This window comes from Brachycentrus maculatus, unplaced genomic scaffold, assembly GCF_059751285.1.
Source record: "Brachycentrus maculatus isolate JH-2025_06_01 unplaced genomic scaffold, ASM5975128v1 h1tg000029l, whole genome shotgun sequence".
Taxonomy (NCBI): Eukaryota; Metazoa; Arthropoda; class Insecta; order Trichoptera; family Brachycentridae; genus Brachycentrus; species Brachycentrus maculatus.
In genome coordinates, this window is record NW_028280783.1 from 441192 (window position 1) to 454445 (window position 13254).

Below are 13254 nucleotides of genomic sequence, written 5' to 3' on the forward strand. Positions count from 1 at the left end.
GAGATATTTATCTTACATTTACGAAAAAATAAAATGAGATATTCTGCCCTCCAAATGAAAGAATATGCCTTAAACTTACATAGTAATTTCTTTCAATTTCCTTAAATAGTGGAGCATCCATAAAATTTATTGAGCTGTAGTTCCTCATAACTGATACTGCTCTGATCCAAATCGGCTAAAAAATTACGAAAGCTGAAAACGCCCATTTGCAGGTACACTAAGTGTAAGTAATTATAAGTTATACAGCTATTTTAATCTATGATCTCGACCACTTCTCTCTGGTTTCAAGCGGCTTCGGGTCAACGAGATATATTTGGAGGTGATTTCTGGCAACGTTAATATTAAATATTTCATTCATTTCTAAATCATCGCAACAAGGTAAAATATTGTGTTTTTTATTATTATTGTAAATTGATGGAATCTGCGTGGAAGATTTCGCTAACTTTACTCGCATTTGTTTGCCGGCATATCGCTACCATTGTAGTTTACGTGCCACGCTCGATAACAATCATAATATTATTATTAGTGCTGAGTAGCGCGTATTGTTTCGTTAGATTCTACAAACAGCTCGCAATACCCGAACGCATTTTTGCTATTACAGGAGAAAATAAAATGTCCGAACAAGGAAACGGTAAAGCTCGCAAGCGTCCATCTTCCGCTAAGGCGCCGGCAAAGTCCAAAAACAAGAAAGTCGCTTCAGACTCTGATAGTGATGACTCAATCAACAACCTTATTCCGGAGCAAGCTCCGATTCTGGAATTGGAGGAACCTGATACAAAATTACCCGAGGTTAGTTTCACTTACGCTCCCACTTGAACTCCGCCAGTTTCAACATCTGTTGCCCTACTTTTTTTTACATGTGTTTATCGTTCTGCAGGAACTTCTGAAAAAGATGTGTAAGGAACCCGGGGTTCTCTTAATCGCGGGTCAGGTATCCTGGGAATTAACCGGAAAGCGTGAGTCTACCAAGGTGGTCCGGACTCACCCAAACTTGAATGTCTTCCATCGTTTCACGGACATGAAGGTACTGTTATGGCAGTAAGCTAACATGCTCAAATATTACTTCTTTAATCTAGTAAAAGTCAAATCCTGGACAAAACGTATATAATTCTTTTAAATGTTTAATACATACAATTTAAATGAACATATTGGTGGCGTAAGTATTTTTTACTGAGAATTCCTTATTTACAGTTTCGTCTGATTGTGAGTGGATGCACATCGGCTCACTCGGTTTTGGTTAGTGAAGATGGAAGAGCAATGACCCTAGGTAAGAAAGAAGTTTTTTCTTGTTAAGTAAGAAATCATACAAGCATTTGCGAGTCACTTAATTTTAAATCAGTTGTTTTAAAATGTCCACTGCCACCATAAAAGATATTACATTATTCCCATTACTTTACACGTAAACGGAAATAGTAAATCTCCAAAAGCTCGGCACAAGTTCAAGCTGTGAAATGGTAGCAGTGAGCATTTTAGAATGTATCTGAAGATCTTTTGTCTTGTTTGTAGCCATGTTATAATTGTAAAAGGTTATATCATTTTGAGAATGCGAAAACGGTTGTAATTTTCCCACCCTAAACAAAAATATATTGACAGTTTATATTATTGGCTACATGTGATCCTTTTGTTGAATTATGTTTTTCCATTTAACATTTTGCGTTTCATTTTTAACATTTTTGTTAATAAAGTAAAATGCGTAACTTTGCATCCATACTGTGTTTAGTATTGTTACAGAAAAAACTAAGAATATTCTTAATCTTTTGATAAGTCTGTTGCGTTCCCAGTATTAGGGCAGGGATCCTTTGTATTTCTCGGTGGTTAAGTAAAAGTTAAGCGTGATTTCACACCTAGCCTTTGGTAGATTTGGGCAGTTACGACGAAGTTACTTACCCATTGAAACGTTGAATTCTGGAGCCTTTGCCTATGCACTTACAGTTTATCTCGTGACAGATCTACGCTATGGTAGTATCGAAAATTAAGGATTAAGTTTTGTTTCAAAGAATATTGAATATTTACAACGTTGGTCACACTAACTTGGTTAACATAACGTTTGGCCAAAGAAACACACTTATTTATGTACTTAATCGACTTAGATGCACGTAAGGCTGCGGTTGAGGTGCCTTACAAATGGTTCTGTAGGGATGTTTAGATCTCACTTACCAGATCTTGTTTAAAATTTAAAAATACACATTCCATGGGATTTTTATTAAGTGCGATAAGTTTTTATTGGCACCCTATTATTGTAACATGCTGATGATGCATGGACCACATTACACCAAATAGTGACCTGAAAGGGTGCAATTCGCGTTTATAGATAAGCCTCGGATTCTTGGTACCCTAAACTTAGTATTCTGTTCAGTAGGTCACTAAGGATCTTCGATCAACATATGTTGCATCCCTTCAAACTTATGATTTGGTGTGGTAAGTCCCGTACATCTCACTTTGATAGAAAAGTGAAATTATAAGTAACACATTGCTTTGCCTAATTACTTTTTTATACTCGCATTACAGGTATCACTCATATATCCCTCATTAACTCCTACTGTATCAAATGAGACTTTTTTTATTAATTTATGAAATCAATTATGTATGTGCATAATATAAATCAAGGCAACATGTACCACGTTATACGAAACTTAACTGAAACAATACAAGTCAATGTGTGCCGTGATATATCAAAATAAAGTCTTAAGATGTAATATTTTATGATATTCATTCCGATCATTCCGATTTGTACGTTACAAATGAAATAGTAAGTTCAAGTTTAAAACAAAAATGTGAAATACAACATTACGATGAAATACATAAATCAAAAATACAGCAAGAATTGTATTAAATACATAATTAGAAAGTAGTATTAAATAAATCTTCTTCTTCTTCAAACCCTCATCTGCACCCAATGGTGCAAAGGGCACTGCATCATATAAACGCAGTGCTATCTTGATCATGACCACATAAAGGAAAGGTAATCAGCCCTCCGCCTTAGGTACCAGTCCAGGGTAATATTAAATAAATATTAGAGTGAAAAAATCACTTATATCAATTTAACCCCCCCCTGGGAATCGAACCCGGGACCTCCAGTACGGTAGCCGAGCATGCTGACCATTACACTACGGAGGCGGACAAAATAAATAAATAGAAACGGCTTATTAGGATCACAAAATTTATTTTCATCATCACTCTCATCAGAAGATACACCTAATATATTTTTTTTCCTCAAAGTTGATTGAAACTCCCCGTAAATTTTGTTTCTCCACAATTACTAACGTAATCTAACGTAGTTGCAATTAACTATCTATTTCGATCTTGCGATTCTTTCAGAATTTCTCTATAAGGAGCTTTGCTAGCTTAAGTACTTTGCAATTCACTTTTAAATTTTCCGCTACGTACCACTGAAGTATCTTTTACTATAGCCAAAAAATAACAGTTTAACAAGGGAATTCCGCTTATTGAACGCAATTGAAAAAAACCGATCGGAAATTTCCGTTATTCAACAAAAATTAAAATATATTTTTTATAATTGTTTAATCATATCGAAACCGTTTATGTACTATCAAATCAGTGTTATATTCATTTCAAATTGTGTACTATGTAATATCGAAACTGTGTTATACGAGGGACACCTGTATATACTTCTTAAATCATAAAAATTAATGGCAATATGAAATTTGGACCCATTATACTTGCAAACATCAAAGACAAGTTTATTTATTTGCGACATGTAATCCTATCTGCAAACCATATTCTGAAATGTGTTCATCAATAAAAATATATTTACTTGTGGCCTTATGTTTTATAATGTGTATTGTAGGACGTGGATCGTGCGGTCAACTCGGTCTCGGTGACACTGTGACTAAGGACATGCCGGAAGAGGTGCCAGCATTAAAAGATTTGAATGTTATTCACGCAGCAACTGGGCGCAATCACACTCTCTTTTTGACAGGTATTAAACATTGTATACAATCAGTATTAAGTTTTTCTCTTTAAAAAAATATCGGATTAATTTACTAACATCCTATGTAAATTCACATGTTAAACCATAGAACTAAAATCATACAATTAAGTAACTTCACTGCTAACTTGGAATCATTGAACTGTATAAACTCATGCCTCTAGTGAGATAGCGAGTGTTTTTGCCTACGATTTTCACTCATAAATTACATGAAATTATAGTAATAAGTACGGTCACGATAAGCGGTGTTGCATAACCCATAGCTGAAATTCAGAGTCACTTGGACGATAAGTAATAAAAAAATTCATATTAATTTAAAAAAGAGATATAGAATATAAAATCATATTCTTCATTTTTTTTTAAAGTCAAAATATCCAATACACAATGATCAAAATATCCAATATCGATATATCAAAATCAATTTACATTACCAAAATGCAATACCAAACAATTCCAACAGAACTTTAAATATTTGAGAACCAAATACTTCAATAACCTTCCTACAGATATTTAAATTTTTAAGAGAATTAAATTCTAAAAAATAAATGAAATGCCTTATATATATTTAAATGAAAAGAATTTTTGTCCTTGCACATTAAATGCGTACAAAATAATGTCACACAGTGCGAATTTTTGAAAACCCATAACATTTTTCAAAATCGAAATTCTACTTTCGATTTAAACATCATAATAAATCCTTACCTTTATTTAAGGTGACTCCCGTCAACATATTGCTTATGTATTTGCACGGACATGGGAGCTGTGTTTGATGCACAGAATATGTTGAGAGCATTTCTAATTTCCACTTTATTCTTATTATTTTAATAACACTTCATCAATCCATGATACTAACCATTTTTTTATTATTTGTGGTAGACTCTGGAGTTGTGTACGCTTGCGGAGATAACAGAAATGGACAGTGTGGTGTTGGAAGTGTTGTGAACCAGCAGTTACTCGTTCCGACCAGGATTAACTATCGGTAATTTTAAAAATTAAGCTCAAACTCATTAATTTCAAATTGAAAATACTATTATGAAATATTAACTTAACTTATGAAATATGTATTTCATTATTGCCAACAGGATTTAAATCACGCTGCTTCTGCGGTGGTAGGCAGAGAGAATAGAATGCCACACCACCAATCTGTCATTGTAAACAATCTACTGTATCCTCTTCTACATTCATGCATCTCCTAATACATACCCGCCGATTTTTCAGACTCCTGACCTGACCACTTTCAAGTATTTGTAATACTTGTTGTCTTGTTTTTCTCGGTCTTCCTCTGCTTCTATTTCCAAGTACATTTGTCTCATAAATTTGTTTTACTGTTCTTCATTCATTCGATTCACATGCCCAAACCATCTCAAAACACCTTTCTAAATTTTACCGATAATGCTCATCTCGGCCTTGCGTTCTCTCATTATATCACCATTCAAACATCTATCATATGTACATCATTTAATAAGAACTAGTTATGAAATATATAAAGACCGCTGTATGTATTTTAATATAATAATGTTAGAATCAACTTTATCGCGGCCGAAACCCGGAGCATATCGGTACACGTTTGTCCTGTTCGGTGGTCAGTGGGCGACCCTTATGAGGAGATGCATGAACGTGGAAGAGGCGAAGAATGTTTGCAAAGACAGAGTGGTGTGGTGTTCTATTCTCTCTGCCTACCCCTGCGAAGAAGCGGCATGATGGTTAGTTAGTTACAATTAACGTACCTGAGTATTACAATTAGCAGGTGAAATATATTTGTTTAATTATTTTTTATAAATCTTGAAATAATATAGAACATCGATAATAGAGAAATGTAAAAAAATAACAAAGCAAATTTTAACATATCATTTATGATTTTTTTTTCTGGAGTACGTCTTACATCTCATTCAATTTATCCAATGATTTATGTAATAATATTGTATTTATTATTATTCATTTGTTTACTTTTTGTAGTGGTCCGCCTATAGTAAAAGTTGCGTGTGGGGCTGATTTCTCAATGATACTTGACTACAAGGGTGGTCTTCATTCCTTTGGTCTCCCGGAACATGGCCAACTTGGTATGTTTATGTTTTAAATCAATTATTTGATCTTCCTTGTTTTACTTGAACTTTTAAAGCAAATTATGAATATTTTCTTTAAGGGCACAATTCTGATGGTAAATATTTTGTGACATCGACCAAACTTTCGTTCCACTTTGAAACATCTCCGAAGCGTATCGTTCTGTTCATTGAAAAGGCAAAAGATGGTCATGTCCAACCGCTGGATGATGTGGAAATTGTGGATGTTGCTTGTGGTGCTAGCCATTCGGTATGTGCTTATTTGTTTATCCATTTGTCGGTCAATATACATCTGTGCCTATTTTGAAGTAGAGATAATAAATATTTATTTTTCTTTTTAGGTTGCCATCGATTCGAAGAAGCGTGCATACAGCTGGGGCTTCGGAGGCTTTGGTCGTTTGGGTCATGCTGAACCCAAAAATGAAATGGTCCCACGTCTGATCAAGTATTTTGATACTCAAAGCCGTGGAGTGCGTTCCATATATTGCGGTGCTACTTACAGTCTCGCCATTAATGATCTAGGTTTGTTTGAACTATTAGAATACTAGACTCTTGTATGCAACCCCTAGAGTCCTAGCCATCACTCTTCTCAGTCAATATGTACTTTCATTTCACTCCTAACTATGCCACAAAAGTTATCTTGTTTCTAGAGTTTGAAATTTTTAATACAGCAAACAAAAAAGTATCAAGACACATTTGTTTTTATCATAGCATTTTCAAATTGCTTACTTTATTTAGATCTCTAAGCTAGAGAGAGTCCTTTGACTGCAAATTGCAAATAAGTCAATGAAATATTTCCTTATTTTAAGTCTTGCTTTTGTTGTTTACATAGGTGGACTATTTTTGTTTGGCCAGACAAAACGCACCGGAGAAGCAAATATGTATCCAAAGCCAGTACAGGATCTTGCGGGTAATTTTCAATTGTATTTTTAATTAACAACTATTGGAGCAAACTATCCAGTGCTTCTCTCACTGAACAAATCCTTCAAAATCAGGTAACAAATGAGTTTATTGCCAATACAATGTTTCTGGTCATCGCGCCATATGTACTTCTTGCTTATGTTTCAGACAGCATGCGGTATCATCCGGGCTGATAATGGCTGCTGCGATTCTTCATTAAATACAATATAAAACATCAGTTTTAACCGTATAGTAGGCAATTCCATCAGCGGGTCAACCCTACATTTCTGTATTTATGCCGTGTATTTTTCTTGAGCCAAATGTTGTTAATTACCGACCATTTAGCAATCTACAATAATGTCAAAATTCAGTACGACCAACTTAAACCAGAAATGCGCATGCGCCAATCTTCTTTACAAAAAAACTTTACCTTCAATGTTTGACATTTTACATTACCAACGTAGATAACTCCGAGCGCGTATATTAGTTAGAATTAGTAAGTAACTTAAAGAAGATCTTTTCAATTCAATCATAAATTAAACTTACGAAATTTTAGTAGTGTAGTAATCGATCATGCCCGTAAAAGCCCTGTAAATGCTTAGACTTCCATATTCTTCGTCTATGTTGGAATATCAATTAAAAAATCTTTGTATTGCAGGGTGGAACATTCAAAGTGTCGGTGCTGGTAATACTTCCATAGTAATTGCTGCTGATGATACTCTAATTGCCTGGGGTGCCTCTCCCACATACGGAGAGCTGGTGAGTACCGACTTATCTGTTATATTATACCAATCAATTATCAATCGTTAAAGAGCTGAGAAGTATTCGGTCTATTGAACAAAGGAACATTCCTTTGTTGAATACTGCACGAACGTGCTCTGGTACATTTTGGTACATATAAAATAAATATACCACCTCCGTAGCGCAGTGGTCAGCGCGTTTGGCTACCTTGCTGGAGGTCCCGTGTTCGATTCCCAGGGGGGTCAAAATAAATATGGCCGATTTTCACTCTCATATTTATTTAATATCACTCTGGACTGGTACAAGAAGCACAGGGCTGATCACCTTGCCTTCATGCAATTAACGATCAAGATAACACTGCGTTGCTACGATGCAGTGCCCTATGCACCATTGGGTGCAGATAAGGGTTAGAAGAAGAAGAAAATAAATACATATCACCATAAACCGAGAGAACTGCAATTGCCAATTTAAGGCTCTGTATATTTTTTATGGTGTGTTATGGTTGTGTTTTATCTGTTACTTATTAGTTAATACCTAATTTCTTTTATTATCAATATGTTTATATATTTTATGTTACATTACGATATATTTGATATCACAATAATGGCAAAGTGAATAAAATACGAAGAGAAAATGGTCTAGACATTCACAACATCTTCTTCTAGTATGAAAATATGTTTCATCTTTGTTGAGGCATATTTTGATGCATCACAAGAGTAAAATCCAGTGTTAAAGAAATGAAATACCATTCTTCTCTGACGCTGTTGTTATGTTTGTGCAGGGGCTCGGCGACCTGACGAAATCATCCACTAAGCCCATCGAAGTGTCTCGCATGTCTGGCACCAAGGTTACGCAGGTGACCATGGGCTACTCCCACACCCTGCTCCTATGTGATGACTCCGCAGAAGGCGTCAAAGAGAAGATCCAAAAGCTGGAAGTATTTGAACCTTAATCAACTAAAATATTCCATAATAAGATTTAATCTACCTCCTTTTCGTGTTTTTTACTTATTGTATTACTTGGAAAATCTGCCACATTTCTGTTTTACGTTCTTGTATGAGTAAGGAAGGATTTGTGATTCTTAAGTATTATTTTTATCTGTATGATTTTATTACTCAAATCATGATGTATTTACATTTGTGGTATGAGAAAGCAGAAGTTCCACTACAAAACAATTAATATTTACAAGTAAATGATTGATAAAAATTAAACCTCATACTGGAAAGCAGAAATAGGAAAACCCAAAAGCGGGGAGTTAATGAAAGTGAAAGAAGACTTAAAATATTCAACTGGTTTAAAAATATGAATTCTTTATTATATACAGGTGCTTTTGCTTCTATACCCCTCATTTTACCTTGCTAGTTTATCTAGTATTAAAATTTGATTATATAGAAATCCCTATTGTAGATGGAGGAATAATTTTTATCATTACTGAATTGCTCATTTTTTATATTTGTATGGTATTTAATAATTCTAGTTAATTTCATTTTGTTACTACTTCACCCGTGATCTTTTTTCAATTTAGTTTTAGTTTAAATTAGTTTATTAAAAAATTGAACTTCTTCAGTGAAGTGATTTACATAATAAAACTGGCTGTAATAAATATACTTGAATAAGGGATTTCTTTTACTCTGATATCAAAATAAAGCAATACAAAAACAATTTTAATTTAAGAACATTTATATATTCTCGCAAATCATTTAATGTATTAAACTTTTTGACTGTGTCTATTATTAATCAAATATAATATTTGTGTCGTAAAGTTAAGTAATGAATTGTACCTTTCGGATTTAGAATAAATGCATGGATATGGTCTTATTGGTAAAAAAAGATGAACGTTAGTGTTCGTAAAGGCCCTTTGGGGCGATGTTAATGTAAGTACTTTACATTCCCTATTAATTCTTCAAATGAATGATAAACATAACATTGTTAGAACACTATTCCACCAAATATTTTATGAGTTCTAAGAGTTTAATAATTATTTTTATATAAGTAGTATTGATGTTATAAAATAATTATTTTTCAACAAATTGTTTTTATAGGCATATTTCATACCATTTGACTTAATGTTACAAATTCATAATTAACATTATTTGCTCATTAATAAGGCCCGGTACTTACTTGTGAAGTCTCAATGGTTATAAATGTTAAGATACGTGACGAGTCTGTGGTATTATACTTTCTTCATGGTGTTATAGTAAGTAAATACTAAACTCATGAAATATTAACTCAATTTGCTAAATAAATTAAATTATAGTATTCAAAAAACACAGTAAATGGACCAAAGATTTCTAATTATTTTCCCAATGCAACTGAACATCATTATATACACATTTTGTTAAAAACTCACATTTGAGCTCATTTTTTATGAATAATAAATATGTAGTGTAAGAATGATATAGCGAATTGATGTTCTTATGAATGTCCGTTTGTTTTGTGTACCTAATATTTTAAGTTTTTTTTTCTATTTCTGAATTTACATGTATGTTCAGATTTCAGAAAATGTTATTTGTCCTTTTCTAATAAAATATTAAAGAAAACGTCAGAATTCTTGTTTTATTATTATACACCTTTTGATTTTTTCACATAAAAATTTGTTATTTCCGTTTAACCACTTAGCAGTTGAATTTTGGTGAGAAATTTGGTGGTTCGTCGGTGCAAGAAATCATCCATAATAAGTCAAAACAAGACTGCCCGAACACCGCTCACCCGAGTCAATAAAAATATGCATGTAAATATATTTGGCTCAGGCAAATCAACACTGAGAAGTCATAAATTCACTTGTAAACGAGTGGAGGCTAAGTATTTTTTTTTTATAGCTGAATACGATTTTTCCTAGCTGCACTCTGCCTACCATTGCAAAGCAAACGCCTTAGTCGTGTCACTAAACTGGGAACTGGTTAATTTGAACATATTACCCCTCCATTCAGAAAGTATCGAACCATATATTTTTATCGACATTAAGTGATCAGAGATAACCAAGTAGGGTTTCTGTCTGACAAGGTCGTGTGCGGATCAAATCCTTCATATACGCCACATTCTAAATGGGAGTCAGGAACTTAACAGTTTTATAGGTGTCTCAACTTTTAAAACATTTATCCACAACATTTTGAGTGTGTCCAAATGTTTGTTCAGAAATCTGGATTTTTCCACTTAGGAGTTATTTTACATTAACGTATTACGACACACTCGAAATGTTGTAAATTAATTAACTGGTTACTGTAAAAACTGCATAACAAAATTCAAATCAGGTTTTCAGGAACGCCTGAAAACTGGGATTTGTTTTACATACTGGGAAACGTCCCAGTGTGTAAAACAAATCCGGGTTAGGATCTTACATACAAATAAAAGGGTCTCTGCTAAATAAAATCTTTCTAAATCCAATCATAGATGGCTATTGGGAACTCAATCACATAATGTCATAAGATGAATTATATATGTAGGGCTTCCAAAATTTGAGTAGTCTGGTTGTCAATCATGGGTAGAGTGGCGAATGTTACATGTGTGTAATGTGACTTATAGCCTGTGACAGGTCGTAAGTCCTGTAAATACCCAGATTTCCATATTCTACATCTTTTTTTATATGTCAGAAATGTGAAACATTTATCGTTTATAAGTCTGAGCATCCCAGGGCTTGCGACCTGGCGTTTGGGTGGCTTATAATCCTTAGCATACTGGTAAGGTTTTCGATACATTTGTGAAGTAGGCAGATTGTTATGCCATTGGTAGTCCACTTTTTAGGAGCCTTTGACCAGTTGATTATTAATAATTATAATATTATTTATTATATCGCCAGTCCGTAGGGTGAATAATCCAGTGTCCGATAAGATAAATAACATTAATATTGTTAAATAAATAATGAATATTATTAAACTTGGAAGGAATAATCAATAAAACATTTTGTGTGTACGATTTTTATTTTTTATACTAATTTATAAATAGATGTACATACATACAAATAATTCATAAATGTACATGGAAGAATACGATCAGGTTTATGCCAACAATTTACACATACAATTGAAACATTTCAATTTGAACTTGATTTTTTCGATGTGTTTACATTGTAATAAATGAGACAAAATACATTCTCAAAAATGAGAAACAACATAAACCAAAGTAACCCAATGGTAAAGGTCATACTATCATATGAAGGGTATTTTCAAACATTGTAATTTTAAAATGTGGCACTTTATTAACAGCGATAAAAGGATTTTACATTAATTTTGGTTTTCTAATGCGTTATGTATCTAAGATTCAACATTAAATGCATTAATACTCTAACAACGAATCTTTCAGAAATTGATAAGACCTTTTATTTTAAGCTTAACTAATAATAGTTAACTAAACTAATACTTATAAAGTTGACTGTTGGAAAATAATTATGGAATGATAGACACACCATACAAATGTATGTGTTTGATATTAAAATTATACATAATCAAGTGCATGAAAATATAAGCAAAAATGAGGTAAACATTTCAACCAATTCATTACTATAAATTTGTGCTTCATTGTTAACTTACAAATTGAACATAACTGGGAATATACTAAGATACTACATATTTAAAGTGCAAAAGTCAATAAATAATATTCTCTAAAATACTAGAAGAAAATGGAATGACAAGATTTAAGAAATAAAATAAGGAATTATATATATTAATACTGTATAAAATTACTGCCGTGTATTAAAAACTGCATTATGAAGTTTCCATTGAATACAATTTAAACATGGGGAGGGGGATAATGAATTAATTCCAAGTTATTGTAAAAAATACTCAGTTGGCAATCAAAGAAGATTCACAACACTTTTTTCAGGTACAACAATTAATTCATTTAGGAACTAGTCATTCAAAGAAATAAATTCAACTGCACATTTTATGTTGCAAAGATTGTTAAATAATAAATCACACAGGTTAGTGGAGAAAGAACACCGTTAAGTATTTTGATTTTTGAGAAAACAAAAAAAAGACTAGATTTACTGAAACTTAGATTATAACTACATATAACTTATTTTATTGTAGGTTTAACCAATAAGTATTCAATTTCAAATTATAAGTGTAAAATAATGATCAAATAATAATTATATGGAGACTGACAATCTCCAATGTTTACATTTTCCACTAACCTGTTCAATTTTATAAATAATATCATAACATAAAACAGCTCAACATCTCATATTTTGTGTGTACGAGGAGATTCAAGGGTAATGAGGGACAAATCTAAAAAATTTAAACATTCTGATGCAATATATAAAACATATTCAGTTACTTGATCGAGAGGACAAGTCAAGATATCCCAAGAATCATATGCTTTACACAACCATAAAACTTAACATTATGAGTAATGCACGTAAATTTTTGTCCAAACGGTGCTTTATACATTTCCCTGATTGCATAGTTAGTTTTGCTAAACAGAAGTATTCATTCCTATAGTCCTATTTTGTGCGGCGATTGCCCACCTTACTGAATTCAATATGTTAAAAAATGATAAGCAATTACACAATAATATCACATAGTAAAGTGATAATTTTATACATTATTCATTTTCAAAGTCTCTTATAGTAAATGGAGTAAATCAGATCTACTTTCTCTTAAGTCTTAA

At 32.7% G+C, this 13254-nt stretch overlaps 1 protein-coding gene across 1 annotated transcript; it reads left to right on the forward strand.

The window, feature by feature from the left end:
* Positions 1-244: 244 nt before the first annotated feature.
* LOC148312884 (protein RCC2 homolog) lies at positions 245-10195 on the forward strand. The gene is made up of 12 exons (XM_088271190.1): positions 245-378; positions 602-789; positions 878-1024; positions 1192-1267; positions 3809-3940; positions 4826-4928; positions 5906-6009; positions 6093-6259; positions 6351-6531; positions 6842-6919; positions 7568-7668; positions 8432-10195. Exons 2-12 carry the CDS (start codon positions 613-615, stop codon positions 8600-8602), a joined length of 1437 nt encoding a protein of 478 aa, XP_088127316.1. The 5' UTR covers positions 245-378; positions 602-612; the 3' UTR covers positions 8603-10195.
* The last annotated feature ends 3059 nt before the right edge of the window (positions 10196-13254 follow it).